This window comes from Notechis scutatus, chromosome 3, assembly GCF_049901735.1.
Source record: "Notechis scutatus isolate UNSWTSFEM ecotype Mainland chromosome 3, rNotScu1.2, whole genome shotgun sequence".
NCBI lineage: Eukaryota > Metazoa > Chordata > Lepidosauria > Squamata > Elapidae > Notechis > Notechis scutatus.
This window is the reverse complement of record NC_142011.1, coordinates 70,666,747-70,683,805: the sequence shown is the minus strand read 5'-3', so window position 1 is coordinate 70,683,805 and position 17,059 is coordinate 70,666,747. Positions and strand designations below refer to the sequence as shown.

The 17,059-nt window shown below is 36.5% G+C and overlaps 1 protein-coding gene across 2 annotated transcripts in view; it reads left to right on the top strand.

The window, feature by feature from the left end:
- Nucleotides 1-15,232, top strand: part of DNAI4 (dynein axonemal intermediate chain 4) — a 45,643-nt gene extending 30,411 nt beyond the window's left edge. For both annotated transcript variants that reach the window (XM_026665992.2, XM_087960444.1), the window contains exons 8-17: nt 12-209; nt 819-1,060; nt 6,601-6,687; nt 7,379-7,530; nt 8,382-8,539; nt 9,553-9,668; nt 10,715-10,813; nt 12,367-12,593; nt 13,015-13,168; nt 13,967-15,232. In XM_026665992.2, coding sequence (XP_026521777.1) covers nt 12-209; nt 819-1,060; nt 6,601-6,687; nt 7,379-7,530; nt 8,382-8,539; nt 9,553-9,668; nt 10,715-10,813; nt 12,367-12,593; nt 13,015-13,168; nt 13,967-14,017 — 1,484 coding nt within the window. In that variant the 3' untranslated portion in view covers nt 14,018-15,232. The remainder of the gene's footprint in view (nt 1-11; nt 210-818; nt 1,061-6,600; nt 6,688-7,378; nt 7,531-8,381; nt 8,540-9,552; nt 9,669-10,714; nt 10,814-12,366; nt 12,594-13,014; nt 13,169-13,966) is intronic.
- Nucleotides 15,233-17,059: the final 1,827 nt, after the last annotated feature.

The window sequence follows — 17,059 nt, the reverse complement described above, 5'->3', positions numbered from 1 at the left end:
TCTCCTTTCAGAAAGCTTTACTTCAAGTTCCATTATTGATCTTGAAAGTGTAATTCTCTCCCGAATTCAGGAAGAAACAGAAGACCAATCAGAAATTATATTTAAATCTGATAAATTTAATCAAGATCTATTTTATATGGAAAGAGTCTTAATGGAGAATATTTTCCAGTCTAAACTTGCAGCTTATCGGCACCTTCCTATCCTCATAGGTACATAAGTGATCAGGTATTTACTCATCAGCCTGAGTTCAGGAACAATTTCTCTTATTGTAAACAATATCTACGTTAGTATACATTATTGTAATGTTATTCTTAGAAGAAAGAGTAACTGAAGACTCTTTGGATACAGCTGGCTTTTCTGTTGAAGCTTTTCGCACACTGGGAACATTAAGCAGGGCTGAACACTTCTCAAGTATTGGTGATTCATAGTGTACCTTCCTTAACAGATCATCATGATATGTGAGAATGTTTCTACATTTTAATTTGTAGTTTCAATGGAGATAGCTTCAGATCCCATTGCCATTTGGATAGAAAATAATCCTGGCTAAAACTAGGTTCAATTATGTTGTGTTTATCAAACAAGAACACCTCCTACACAGCAAATCTCCACAGTAGATGACTTCTCTGTTGTTGTTGTTTTTCAAAGGAAGAGTGAAAAGTAGATCTCTTGGTGCCCTCCTACCTTTTACTGGGAATCATGGCAGTCATCAACATCTAGATACTGGTCAGGGCTATTACTGACCTGAGCAAGTATAAGCAATGCCTGTTGGGGAATGTAATGATATTGGCATTTTATTGTTTTTCTGCTTATATTCTTAGAGCCAGATGCCAAATCTGAATATAGTGAATCGGAATTTGATAATATATCAGTAAAGGAGGAGGAAAAGGAGGAAGAAGAAGCTGAGGGAGAACAGACATTGATGAAATCATCGTTGCTGTTAGAGTTTGGTGAACGACAAGAAGAACTACCACCGCCATCTATGGAAGCCTTGTGGTCCTATGGTTGCAGTTTGACGAAAGGCAACAATGTCAGCTGTATGGCTTGGAACAAGTTAAACCCTGTAAGAGACCACTAAATTTGTGATGATGTATATTACGTTTAAGGATATACAACAGGGCTGGTAGAAGTGAACTTCCCCACTTCTTTCCACCTTTAAACCCCCAGTAAATGGTAAAGAGGATCAGGGCAAAGGAGCACCATTTGGGTAAGGTTTCTACATAGTTTCAGGAATCTCCTTTCCTATTATACCTTCCTCAGCAGGCATGCTTGGCATTCTGTGACATTTTCAAAGTCATGAAAAGGCTGTGCTGAGAAGAATACAGCACAGAAAAATATTCTACTTTTCTGGGTACATACATCTAAATATGGAGCCTGATTCTATTTTTCTAGTTGCATGTATCTAAATTTCAAACATTAAGTATATTAGAATAAAAAGAGCCTTAGGAACCTTGATTTCCATGCAAGGTAATGTTGGTTTACCCATTTTTTTTTAACTTTAGGAAAATACTTTATCACAGAGAGGAAAGGATTCTGCACATTGCATTGACTACCATACAATGCAATGTACAGGTAGTCAATTGCATTGACTACCTGTACATTGACTACCATGCTGACTGTATCAAAAGTAAACCACTCAACCCAATACTCAGCTTTTACCCACAACCACAACCCTACCTCAACCCATCCACCATCACCCAAGACTAGGCACGCACGCCCCAACTACCTCAATTCCAACTTCTGCCGGCCTTAAATGCAAACTACTCAATGCAAGAAGCCTCGTGAATAAAATACCTGAATTTCTCTTCCTCCTAAATATGGCTAACCGACATTATATTTGTCTGTGAAACATGGCTCAATGCATCTCTCCCCGACTCCATTACCACAGTAAGAGACTATCATGTTTACAGATCAGATCGTGAAAATCGTCGAGGAGATGGAGTTGCTATATTCTATAAAAAATCCTTACATCTAAAAAATATCCAAGTTACCCAGGAGTTTGCCCTTCCTGAAACCATCATCTGTGAACTATCCTCAAATATCACAATTCGATTCTTACTATGTTACAGAGCACCTGATTATGACATCGAACATGTAAACAAGCTAAATACATTACTAACATGGGCTGCATCCTGCCCATACCCTTTTATCCTTCTTGGTGATTTCAATCTACCTCATATTAACTGGACCCTAAATGATTGTACAACTGAAATCATACACACAACCTTCTACAATGCTATTACAAATCTGGGACTGGAACAACTAGTAACCAACAACACTAGACTAAACAACTGCCTCGATCTCATCTTCTGCAACAGTTTGAACCTAATCTACGGAATACAATCTAAAGAACCCTTTTCCAGTAGTGACCACAATATGATCGACTTTTGTCTCAACATACATCCACACAAAAATCACCACAATGATGTAATCCCTATTGTAACTTCAAAAAGGCAACTATGATCTTATAGACAACGATCTCTCATCCCTTGATTGGCAATCTCTATTCACTGGATGCAATACTGTTGAAGACCATTATAACATATTTTTACTTGAAGTCAAAAGAGTCATCAAACTATATGTACCAACAACAACTCCCAAAACAAAACAAAAAGCAGATTACCCATATCAATAAGGAAACTTCAATCCAAAAAGAGATCACTCTGGCGGAAAAACAAATCTGGTCACGTTGCCAATTTCAAAAACCGATACAAAAATCTATGCCACCAGATAAAGACCGAATGCACCAATTATCACATTAAACAAGAGGAAAACCTTCTAAGCACCAATTCCACCCGCGCTTTTTACAATTTTGTAAACAACAAACTAAAAGACTCAAGGTCCATCCCTCCTTGATAGGACCTGATGGTAAAGACTGCAACGACGGCTACACCATTAAAGCCAACATCTTTAACACATTCTTCGGCTCAGTATTTGTAAACAGCAATGGATCATGCCCAGTATTTCCTAGCCGTACCACAGATAACAACAATGATCTAATACATATCGATTTCACAGAAGACAATGTTGAAAAAGCAATACGCAACCTAAAACCATCTCTATCTATTGGACCGGATGGAATATGTGCCTACTTCTTAAGAAAGCTATCCTCTGCCATAGCCAAACCTCTAAGCATAATCTTTGAAAAATCTTTCAGAACCAGCTCCTTGCCCAACCTATGGTCACAAGCCACAGTCATCCCCATCTTCAAAAAGGGAGACCCAAGCCTAGTTGAAAACTACAGGCCAATCTCCTTATGCTGCGTCACCTGTAAAGTCATGGAATCAATTATTAACCAATCCATCATCCTTCACTTAGAGACAAATAACCTACTCTCCAATAAACAATTTGGTTTCAGGAAAAAACTATCCTGTAATCTGCAACTCTTACACTGCAAAAACATATGGACGACACAACTCGACCAGGGCAAAACAATAGACGCAATCTACATAGACTTCTGTAAAGCCTTTGATTCAGTGGTACACGACAAACTACTCCTAAAAATAAAATCCTATGGTATCTCTGGACAACTGAATAACTGGATAGAAGCATTCCTGTCAAACAGACAACAAATGGTCAAAATCGGGAACGTCCTATCAAATCCAGTACCTGTCAATAGTGGTGTTCCCCAAGGCAGTGTTCTAGGACCAACTCTCTTCATACTCTACATAAACGACCTCTGTGATCATATTAAGAGCAATTGCGTTCTCTTCGCTGATGATGTAAAGCTGTTCAATACCACAGACAATACTGCTACCCTACAAAAAGATCTTGACTATGTATCCGAATGGTCAAACAAATGGCAACTTCAAATCTCAACAAATAAATGCTCTGTCTTACATATTGGCAAAAAAATCAGAAAATAAAATACAAGCTGAATAGTCAAGATCTTGTTGATGACCCAAGCTCTGTAAAGGACCTTGGAATACTCACCTCTAATGATCTAAGTGCTAGAGCACACTGCAACTACATAGCCAAAAAGGCATTAAGAGTTGTTAACCTAATCCTACGTAGCTTTTTCTCTGGTAATATCACACTACTAACCAGAGCATACAAAACATTTGCTAGACCAATACTCGAATACAGTTCATCAGTCTGGAATCCACACTACGTATCTGATATTAGCACAATTGAGAAAGTCCAGAAATATTTCACAAGAAGAGTTCTCCACTCCTCTACTCGCTGTAGAATACCTTATGCCACCAGACTTGAAATTCTAGAACTAGAAAACCTTGAATTACGCCGTCTTCGGTCTGACTTAAGCATGGTATACAAAATCATACATTGCAATGTCCTACCTGTCAATGAATACTTCAGCTTCAACCATAACAACACAAGAGCACACAATAGATACAAACTCAAAGTAAACCGCACCAAACTTGATTGCAGGAAATACGACTTCAGCAATAGAGTGGTCAATGTCTGGAATACTCTACCCGACTCTGTAGTTTCTTCCCCAAACCCCAAAAACTTTAACCTTAGACTGTCTACTATTGACCTCACCCCTTTCCTAAGAGGTCTGTAGGGGCGTGCATAAAGCGCACCAACGTGCCTACCGTCCCTGTCCTATTGTTTCTCCTATTCTTTTATTTTTTCTTATATGTAACCATTTCATGTATTCACAACTATGTATACATTTATACTTATTATCTTGTAAACAATTGGCAAATCAAATAAATAAATAAATAAATAAATAAACATTACCCATCCTACTATTCTAGAACTGGAGAATTGCAGCATGATGTGTTTTTTGAAAATATTTTGATAATAGGTAGCAATTGTTTCTCTAAACTAGTTTAGAACCAGCCTAGAAATTATTTTGCCAAAGAAAGGGAGTGAATACTTGCCAAGAGTCTTTCTCAACCTCAAAAACTTTAAATTGTATAGACCTGAACTCCCAGAACTCCATAGCCAGTTGATATCCACATATCCCAAAGTTGTTGAGGTTGAAAAATTGACTTCATGGATTAACAAAAATTGGAAAATTGACTTCATGGATTAACAAGGGCTTTGTAGTGTTTTTTTTTTTGGGGGGGAATGCTTCATGGCACACAAGTACACATAGGTAGCTTTTTTTTTTCCAGTTCTTTAAATCAAAGACATTTTTTTCTGGAATTTTCTGGCCACAGCTGCAAAATCCCAGGGAAAGGAAAAGTGCTTTAGTTGTTATAGAGAGATGTCCACATGCTCTGAAGCACTGTTTGCCTTTGGTTCTCAACTGCTTAAGCCTGCTTGACTCAGCTTATGGAACAACTGGTATTCAGGCTGGATTTTTGGCTCTGAATGAGATTTAAAATTTATTGCCATTTATTGCCTACTTTACATTGCTGTCTGACATCGGACTCTTTATTTCTGCTCGGAGTCTTTATTTCTGTCTCTCTACCACCTTTCTATAAAGCTTTGCCGTCTTTGTCCTTTTGAATTCCAGAGTTTCTCCCTAGCCCTATTTATCAATATTTGTTTCAACTATCTAATAACTAACACCCTTCTCTTCTTTTTCTCATACCTTCGTTTCTTCTATGGTCTTCCTAAGTATAAGTTTCTTAGTCTTGTTGATTAGCCTACTTTCTTCTTTTTTTTCCTCATATTTTCTAAATTTAATCCCCCTCTGCATTATTTTTTACTTACCAAATTTCTCCTGAATTAAGGCTTGTCGGGGTGGTGGAGGCAGCAATGAACCTTTTGCTGTTAATTACAAACCAGCTTTCTGCTTTCAGATCTTAAGCATGAGAGTAGTTAGAATATATCTACCATTCACTGGCAGACATTTCTTTACAATCATCAACACTAACTACAGCATATGTCACTAAAACAAAATAGAGACGGTAATAGCAATTTTCCACACCAGCAGTGTTGGAAATAGGGACCTTAATCTTGCCCTTAGTGCATCAGGAAGTCAGGCAGCTGTTAAGGTAGTATTTTTATTCTTGTCTAGTTATATGCTTATATACTGTATGTTGTACTTATATTGTTAGCAAGAAAAAGATGTGAGTTTTTTCAAAGTTGTTATTGAGTTGTTTGGTTGGGCATACTTATAAGGGCTGGTAAAACAGGAAGTAGCAGTTCTTATGCTAAAGAAGGCCAGTATGTAACCATCTTTTAACCAACTAAGCTATCAGGTGGTCACCCAGTGGAAAAGGCCAGGGAGAGATGCCTAATGTTTAAACCTTGAAGAATGGCTTTTTGATCTCTTTGCCTCCTGCAAAGAGCAATTGTATTCATTCTTATCTGAAGTAAAGATGGTAAACATGCAGAGTTGGGTCTGGAAATCTGTCAAATCCGGACAACTGTTCAATAAGGAACAAAGGGTCTGAAGAATTGTGATTGTATTAGTATTAATTTGACACTATCAAGGCTGCTTTGTGCCAATAAGACCGGATATCTTAATGTTCAACTGGATATCTTTTAGGTAGAAGAATGCAGTGATCAATTTGGTGCCAAACTGACTGGAAATTTAGAAGCGGTAGTCTCTATGGATATGGAGGGCATCTCACTGTGGGAAAGCTCTATTTATTGGCTTGCTTTACTGAACTGCTCAAAATGAAAGTCATAGCAATTTCAATGCCATGTTGGCTGGAAGTAATCTACATTCTTGACTCTTAGGATCTTTTAGCAGTTGGTTATGGGCAGTTTCGTTTTCAAGAGCAGAAGACAGGCTTGGCATGCTGTTGGTCGCTGAAAAACCCTATGGTAATGCACACATTTAAAATATTTAAAGTAATTTTGATAGAATTGGTTGCATTTTTATTGTAACTGATAATGAGACAATATATTTTTCCTGTTTGCTTAATATCAAATCAAGTAATTTATTTATAATCTCAGACCAATGCATATCTGAAGCCATAACAAAACATTTGGTAAAATCCAGATGTTTCATTGACAGCCCGCCTGTCTTTTGAAAGATAGGCCACTTAATAAATTATCTAATTCAGTTCATATTATCTCAGAAGTCTTACCTTACCTTTATCATTTGGAAATCATTTCCTAATTTTATAAATTATTTAAAAGTATTGTGGTTTATTAACATTATTAAAATACATACTTTTAGGACATAAACTTTTAAGGTATAAAACAAATGTTACTTAAATTAATTACTAGGGCTTATATTGCTTTTATTAATGTGCATACCATTGTGCATTGATGTTATAGCTCTGTATCTAATAGCTATATAATAATCAGCCTTAAAAAAAAAACAGTTATTATTGTAGCCTGTCTTAAAGGGATGGGGTTTGTGCCTATCAATAATTTCACACACACAAACACACATACACACATTTCAAATAGGGATATACTTAATTAGAAATGTGAAAGTATTTTTTTAAAAAATATGAATTTTGTGACTTTTCTTTTATTTAACTTTTTATTTTTACAATCTGTTCAGTGGCCAGAACGTATCTACCACTGTGTTCATGGGGTAACTGCATTGGATTTCTCTACAGCCAATCCAAACCTCCTAGCAGTTGGACTGTTTAATGGGACAATAGAAGTTTATAATGTCCAGTCCCGAAATCAAACTTCAGTTCTAGATAACAGGTATGATATCATAAATCTTCCTCAAGCTTCTTATTGTTATAATGAATTGTTTTGGAAAAACATACAGGTTTATAAGCAGTGCTAAGGCCTCATAATATTTAATTTAATACTTAATTCCTTGTCTTATGGTTGAGGCGCCTTTGAAAATTTTGAGGGATGGTATTAATTTGTCCTTCCTGTTTCTCTGAATGGTAAGCAGCTTTAAGAATTCAGTGTTACTGTGCCAGTTTTCTTTGAAAGAAACAACTTTCCAGAGATATATGACAATTTCATCTGATGCTGGTCCGTAACAGAGACATCTCCTTCCACTTCCAAACAAATAGAGTTAGAGTGTATCTCTCAAAAAAGCAGGAGTCTTATTTTATTTCAAATGTCCATATGTATATTTTATTTAATTATAATGTATTGCTGATGGGTAGGAAACATTTTCCTCTTCAAGTGTTTTAAAGCTAAATCTTTAAGGAAATTTCCAAACTGTTTAAGCCTCTTAAATTTTCTATTTAAATAAGCGTTCTTCAATGTTAAGAAATTTTTGAAGTTACAGAAGTTATTTGTTGGGATCTAGTCTAAACCCCGAAGACTTTCACCATCAGAGGTTATCTTCTTTTAATTTCTTTGTAGTAAGAGATATATTCCTGGTATATACAGAATTCCAATTTTATGCTTAATGTCAAGTAACTGTCCCAAGTTGATATGCATAAGCTGCGTGTATGCCTGCTTATATAATATATAATATAACAACAAAGGGTATAATATAATTGTCCCTCTGCAGTTTTTTTTTCTTTTGTACCTTTATGCTTTTAGTTGCTATATAATTCCAGGAGTTGTGTTTTTACGAAAATATGTTTCAGTGAATCCCACGATAAACATTTGGGGCCTGTGTGGCAGCTGAGGTGGGTGGAGCAAGACAGGGGAACAAGTGGAGAAGACAAAGGGGAGATCCTCGTCTCCATTTCAGCAGATGGCAGAATAACAAAATGGTTTGTTCGGAAAGGACTGAGCTGCACAGGTAAATATATTCACATTATACAATTATATGAAATAATTCAAGGGTTGCATTTCAAGACAGTGGTTTGTGTTGATTTTTATTTGTGATTTATTATCTTAATGTTAATGGATTTTATAAAAAAATAGTTTTATAATTACAGATTTTTATGAACTTTTATGAACTTTTTTCTATATGAACTTTTTTCACATTTATGCAAAAATATTCTTAGGAATATCTACTATCATTAGCAAAAATGAAATAAAGTATTGCATTATTCTTTCATTTTCCTTCTTCAGCCTTTTGCTATAGGCAGGCTGATGAAATAAAAACTGAAATTAAAAATAAATGTGTTTTTATTCAAATAAAAGATTTGATCAAGCTGAGTACACATGCAGATTAGCTGACATTAATGTCATAGAATGTACATTATCACTTCTCTTCTTGATAACTGAGTGACAAGATCCGGTTTTCTAAAAAGAATTAATATTATCATTCTTGCTTCTTGCATGTTTTTTTATTCACAAAACTGCTAAATGCATCTATTCAGAAATCTGCTTCCACATATGCACTGATCAGTCTTCCCAATCTGTGCCTTCCAGAAATGTTAAACTGAGACCCTTCAGGATTTGGGGAGTCATAATCCAACCCAGTCAGATGATATCAAGTTGCGAAAATTGTTGGATAATTTTATTGGTTGGGACTGGAGGGATGCTGTAGTATTTTAGAATTGTGTATCTTAAAATACATAGAGCGCAGTTCCATTGCATGAGAGTCCCCGTCCCCCCAATGATTGTATAAGCATGAGATTGTGCTCATGATTGAGATTTTGTAGTGGGGTGACATCGTAAGTGGGGAGCTTAAACTGTCTTTCATGTTCATCTGATGCACAATCATTTTTTGAATGTGGTTTTAAAAAAAAGATAAGGACATTCCCCCTTTATTCTGGACAAATAATCCTGCATGTTTTGTGTATGAGAAAAAGGATGAACAGCCCTCACTATCCGTCCTGATATTTGCAATTGTTTAAATTATAGACCTAATGAAGCTAAAGCGAACTACAGCTGAAAAGAAAAAATCAGGAGCAGAAAGAAAAAGTGAAGCGCTTATCTCTCGGCAGGCTCCAGGACTATGTTTCGATTTTCATCCAAAGGTATTTAATTGATTATAATGTCTTAATTCATACTCACTGGCCTGGAATATTTTGTCAGTACTCATGTAAGTCATAGCAACAACATTGCCCCGAAGAGCAAAGCACCTGATAGAGATGGCTTGTTCCTATCAACTGTTTGGAACAAGCTGCATGGAACAAGCTTTTTAGATCTCCAAACTAAGCAGAGAAATGGGCATCTTTTCAAAGACAGCAGAGCTTTCATGCTCTATCCCAGGCGGTAAAACACTTTTGGCTCTTTGTTACCTGATATCTGATTGAAAGACCATAAATCTTGGGTAGTCATGCTTTTGGGAAACTTGTCAGCAGTATCTCTTTTAATCACCACCACATTCTGCTCAACGTGTTCCAGGAGAAGAAAGAAAACAGGAATTTAACTCACACATTAGATAGATGGACTAGGTATATTTTCATGCAGGATTCTACCCCCCTACCCCCCCCCCATTTACATATGGTAATTTCCCAAGAAGTGAAAACTGGGACACATACGAATCCCTTTATACATCATGGAATATAAACATATAGAATGTGAAAATATTGCATATCATGAAAGAAAAGGATCTCTTTCTGGGGAGAGAAATAAAGTATGGCATGGCTGAGGCTAAAATGGAATGTTTAAGTAGTATTCATTAGCGGTTTTAAAACGTGGTTCCCAAAGCCAGAGGAGGTTAAGTGGATGGCATTCAAAGTGGAAAGGTACTTGTTGTCACTTGTGTAATTTTGTTATGCTGCCCTGATGTCCAGAAGAATGATGGTAGGTCCCTCCCACCCTCTCCTATCTTCTGACATCCACTCTTTTTGCATTTGTAAATATGGTTGGTTATGTTATATTGTTTTAGTAAAACATCTGATTATGCTGTTGGTCAGCTCAGTTGTTTGAACATTTGAAAATCCCTCTATATTAGAATTTAAGAATTTCAAATGTTATCTGGAAAGAAGAAAAGCAACCGTCCTGCATTAAAGATTCTCATAAAGGCATCCAAGTTGAATAAAATAAAAGGGGCCACAATAATTTGGTTTTGTTTCAGGACACTAATATCTACATGGCAGGAACTGAAGAAGGTTATATTCATAAATGTTCTTGTTCTTACAATGAGCAATACTTGGAGACCTACAGAGGACACAAGGTAAGAAAAATTAAACAAACCTAATCAAATAAACTGCACTGCTCTTTTTTTTTTTTTTTAACTTCATCTCTCTTTCTCTGTTAAAATATCTCAATTTGAGGGCTTTCCAGCAGTTCACAAGCAGATCGAGATTTCCAGACTCATGCTGTGGGCTAGTTTGGGAAATGGGTCTACTTTTTTTCTGACTCTGCACCAGTTTGCCTGAAACCAGAGCAAAGCTTGTTGTTTTCTCTTTTGCAGTGTTCTAGTTCTAAAAAGCTTTGCTGCCCCACTTTCCCCCTCCACTGGTGGGAAGGAACTATTTCCTCCCCTGCTTTGTGACTCAAGATAATCTTTCTTGGTACCTGTCAGTAGGCATGTTTAGAATAAATACCCCCCCCCCCTCATTCTAACTACTTCAGAAATATGTAGTCCTGGTTTTGTCTGTTTGAGAATATACTTAGATTTGAAGGAAAAAGAGAGAGAAATGTGCTTAGATTTGCTGCTATTGTTTCATACTCCACAAGAGGTCTTTAATAGCAATAGCACTTAGACTTATATACCATTTCACAGTGCTTTACAGCCCTTTCTAAGCAGTTTACAAGGTTTGTGTATTACCCCTAACAATCTGGGTCCCCATTTTACCGACCTCGGAAGAATGGAAGGATGGGTCAAATCTTGAGCCCGTGAGACTCGAACTGCTGAACTGCTGGCAGTCAGCAGAATTAGCTTGCAATGCTGTATTCTAACCACTGTGCCACCACGGCTCTTTAAGACAGGAGGAATGGTATCTTCATAGTCAGCTTTGCATTCAGGAAACCTTCCCTCATTTTTTCTTTCCTTTTTCTTTGTAAATGACCAAACTTAACAGTATATTGAAAACATATAATGTGTTTTATTTCCCTTTTGTGTACACCTGCGATGGCTTTTTTATATGCAGCAACCAGCAGGATCTTAAGAATGACATTCTTTCAATACTGTTGTTAACCTAGGAGAAGCTTCTGGTGTCTCTTGCCTAGTACCCAAGGGCATTTCTATCCACCCACTGCCCACCACTTATAATTTTGCATGGCTACACAGATCTTAAACGGGGGTGGGAGATAAGGAAGTAGAGAATAGAACAACCACCTGGCCAGCCAGTAGAGGAGCATACATCTAAGCTAATACCTTGCTCTCAGTTGTCATCACTACACTACACTACAAAACTCTCTCTGCAGCAACTGGACCAAAAATTAATCTGCTTCCTTTGCCAATCCTTCTGGAAGTTGCATAATATCATGAGGATTCTGAATATAAAAGAATCCAATTATTCTTTATTCAACTTTTCCTCTAGATTGTAATCAATATAGTTAACCTGGTTAAAAGTGTGTCGCTCAGTATATTATTGTTCAGAATTCAATTATCTTCTAAAATCTTTTTGAGCTTCCAGAAGAGTAGTATGCTTTTTGCAAAAATATTGCTATACCATTCTTGATCTTTGCTACCCTATTTGGGAATATATCCAGATATGATTATTTCAAAAATCTTTCTAACTTTGCATTTAAATTGCTACATTTCTCTTGCTTCTCATTAAGGGCCCTGTGTATAAGATCACATGGAATCCTTTCAGCACGGAAGTGTTTCTAAGTTGTTCTGCAGACTGGACTATCATGCTGTGGCGCCAGGATTCAGTTCGCCCAGTTTTAGTCTTTACTTCCACTACCAATGTTATTTATGATATCATGTGGTCTCCGGGTTCCGCCTATGTGTTTGCAGCAGTGAATGAAACCAGGGTAGAAATCTGGGATCTAAGTGTGAGCACGTAAGTAACTGCGTTTCCTAAAAATGATTTCCAACCAACACTAAACAGAATAAAGATCACACACTACATTTCTATTGTCTCATGGCTACAATTGGACTACACCAACTGTGTTGCCAGCATATTAATACATTTATCCAGCAGATTATTCATATTTCTGATCTTGAAGAACTTATATTTTTCTACATCCCCCCCTTTCCTTGTATGTCTTTCTTAAGTAATAAGCTAAGTAGTAGTAAGCTCTTTTGCAAGACAGTTGTCTGAAAAGTAGATAAAATGTAACATAATTAAAATAATACATAGAAAATATTTTTAGGAAACAATAAATAAATAATATTAAACAATAATTGGGTAAACAATGCCTTGCAGTGGAACATGCCGAACGATTCTCCAGTTCCAGCTGCACATCTTTTGCTATTTATAGGTTGGATCCCCTGATTGTGAATCCTGCTACTGGCAATTTGAAATTCACAACTGTACTTTTTGCTAAAAGTGCAGATTGCCTTCTGATTGGGGACAGTGATGGACTAGTCACTGTTTATGCATTGAAAAATATGACCGTCTCAGACAGAAAGAAGGTATGTTTCGCTGCATAAAAAGTCAGCATTGCTCTGTACCTGATGCAAGCAACTAAACCTCCTGTTCCTTGGTAGTAATTTATTACTTTGAATCTGCTGAGGTTATGGTTGTAGTATTGGCCTATAACTGCATCATCATTAAGAAAGGACTGTATTTGCTGTGGATCCTAAGGCAATGGAATGAAACTGCAGAACAGGTGTTTTCTTAAGGCATTATTAAAGCACCAGCACTAGGATCACCTAATGTTAAGTGCTTTTGCTTGAGCTCAGTGATATTATCTCAGGAGAAAATAAATCAGTCAATCAATTGGCAAAAAGTGATGTACAAGTCTGGGATTGATAGTTGTGATGCATTGTAAGTAGAAGATCCACGTTCATCATTTTGAATTTGTTTACAAAATGGGGAACATGAAAAAAGGTGTAAGAACTATGTATAAAATTATAGGCTAAAAGTATTAATGAATGTTGGTATAATTGGAACACCTGTGTAACATTTAAAATGGCCTGTAAGAATATGGTTTATGATAAATTTCAACTATATTTTTTGTGTGCTAAGACAGTAATATTTAGGTTAGGGCTTATTGTTGGCAATCAACAGGTCATTTTGGATAGGACAGAAATAGAGAAAGACTAATCTATACCATAAATACTGGATATTCTTATTTATAGTATTAAAAACTAATTTTCTTTAAGATTTTTCAGAATTGAGTACACAGTGCATAGGCTTTTCTTAATGTATTCAAAATGCCTTTCAATATTTTTGTTTTATATCGATAAATATATTTATTTCTTTTTCAGGTGGATATGTTGCATGATATGATCGGCTCTAAACTAGCCAGTCCAGAGTAGTTTTTTTAACTGAAATATTTAATAAAAGTGAAGATGATGTAAAACATGGCATTTAATAGCTCACCACAAAAAACGTAATTATTAAATATGTATCTGGTTCTGTATATATGTCTGTGACTGTTTTCCATATATAATACATCTACAAAGACAATATGCGGTGAATGTTTTTAAAAAGCCCCTAAATGTTTTATGGAAAGTACCAGAGGTGGTATTCAGCAGGTTCTGACCAGATCTGGAGAACTGGTAGCGGAAATTTTGAGTAGTTTAGAGAACCGGCAAATGCCACCTCTGACTGGAGATTTTACAGTATCCTTCCCCTGCCACGCACACCAAGCCATGCCCACAGAACCCATAGTAAAAAAAATTGAATCCCACCACTGGAAAATACTAATAATTGATTTCAAATAGTCCTCACTTAGCTACTATAATTGGGACCAGAAATTCTGTTACTAAGTGACAGGGCGTAAAACATGATATTATGTGTCCACACCAACTTATGATGACAGTTTTAATAGTTCTGGTTGCGGTAGCTAGGTGGGATGTCATATCACCACCACGTGCCACCTCCTGCCAGCTTCTGCATTGACTTAGCTTGTCAGAAGGTGGCAGGGAAGGCCATAAATGGCAATTGTGACTGCAAACCACTGCAACCATTGTAATTGCAAGTCTGTTGCCAATCACCCAAATCAAGATTACATAATGTTGCGATGGCCACAATTTCAAGGACTGTAAATAAGTCTCCGCATTCAGCACTATTGTAACTTTTTGCGGCCTCTGAATGAACAGTTGCTATCTAAGGGTACCTGCAGAAACAAACGCAAGCATTCAAACACATATAATGAAAGATAACTCTCTTTTTTGCTATGAATGACAGGTCAGTGTTTAAATTGTGCCTGGATTCAGGATTGTTTTTGTTGACGCTATTCTAATACTTTTTTAAAATTATTGGGGAGGGGGGGAGATAGATAAAGAAAGAAAAATCCAAATCTTATTCCACAGGTAACTAAGATCCATACTGGTATTGATTGGTTAGCATCAAAGTAAGGGAGGCCAATTTATAATTGGTCATATAAATATAGGAAGTCTCCAGATTATGAACCTCCAAGTTAGAAACAACTCCTAGTTATGAATAGGCTGCCTGCAGTATTCAAAATGGTGGGTGGCCATCTGGCAAAGAGATACATCTCAAAAAAAGAAAGGCCGGCAAGGAGAGTTCCTGTGCTGCAGACGGAGTAGTCCTAGTGATGTTTCTCTCTTGTGCATGGCTGTGCAACACTGTCCCACTGCTATTTTTCTAACCCCTCTTCTTCAGCTCACTTTGCATGTGTTCCTACTTGCATGTCTCTCTCTCTGTGTGTGTGCTCTGACAAGCCAAGTGAGCACTGGAGATTGGAAGGTTAGGAGGTTTGGATATCAGTTCTGGGGAATTTTTTTATTTTGTGGGTTGTGGGTTTTTTTTTAGGTATTTTTAAGGGCATGCTGGGTTATACAAATTTGGGGCATCTGGCACACTAAACGTGTTTTCAGCAGTTCATAGTTTGACAAACTAAATAACTAAATAACCTGTTCCATTCTTACATGTAAATTCAACTTAAGGGCAAATTTAGGAATGGAACTTGTTTTAACCTGGCGGCATGCTACTTATCAGGATTTTGTTGGCCTCCAGTCCGGACAACGTGTGACAGATTTGCTCTGAAATATTGCTGATTCTTCAGAGTTTTATGAGAAGCAGCATTGGACACTGGAAAGGGAAAGGGCTGTTGCTGAACAAGTTCTCCTTCTTCTTCTCCAGCACAAAACCACAACTGGTCTTGTCTGCAATAATCTGCAGATAAAAGGAAACCTCCAGCCCAATCTAGACCAGTCCCTCCATATATAGGACATATGGCTTTTCCATTCTTAACTTATTTAAAGGTTCTACATTATTGAATCATTCCAAATCTTGTAAGCTAGGGAGCTGTCACAAACAAATATTATAATTTTTAGTTGTATCATCAAATTGGCTTCCCAAGCATGGCAACAAGAACAGAATGTTTAAACAGGTCAAATTATAAACTGGTTAGAAAGCATTAACACCAATCCCTAAGTGCAGTTTACACATCTTTATGAAGAAATTATGTGACAACTGTCTCCTGTCATGTTTCTAAAGAGGGCATGCATTAGAGTGAACAGTGTGTTAATCATTATCCTTCTAAAAGTGACAAAAGGATGCATCCTTTCTTTTAAGAGCAGATAGAGATGGTTTTTATTTGTTGGTTCTACTAAAGAACTGAATATTTTAATGCTTTTGTAAGCTGAAAAGTATCATCAAGGTTAATGATATTCTATGTCAAAGTTAACAGTCATCAACACTTATGTCTTGAAGTTGGAGAAAGTATGTGATGTAAGTATCAATAGGTTTCTTTATATTATAGCTACTATGTATTTTAAAGCAAAAATAGATAAACAACTAGTCTCAGCTACTTTTTCCAGTAAAAAAATTAGAAAGAAACCTATTTATAAAGCTGGCCAATATTCAAGGGATTCTGAGGAAGTTCCTTTCTAGTCCAAAGATTAATTTAATTTAACTTTTAGTAGATATTCCAAAGGATCTGGGATGACAGAAGCCCATAAAATGAGTACTGTGTACCAACCTCTGACCTTCAAAAACACCCTTTAAAAAAGCACCATATAATAAATTCTAAAAAATCTCCATATCCAAACTACCAAGTGTGTAATGAAGTACAATTACAATTGATCAAACAATCCAGATCAGAATTTGTCAAAGGAAAAATGAAAACGATATACATTTGCATACTGACAGGCTTCTTTTCTTAATAATACAAGGTTCTCTGAGCTAGCTTGCTTCCTTACAAAAAAGATATGGGTGGTTGTTTTTTCCCCCCAGAGAGGCAAAAGTAACTTGCATTGCACTCCAAACTGCAATTTTGTGAGTTTTTGTATATATCATTTAAAGATATATACAGAATAACATAACTGAAGATTACCTGTGTGTGTTTCCTCATGTTACGCTTACCAAGAATTTCTGTCATTGTACTTGGG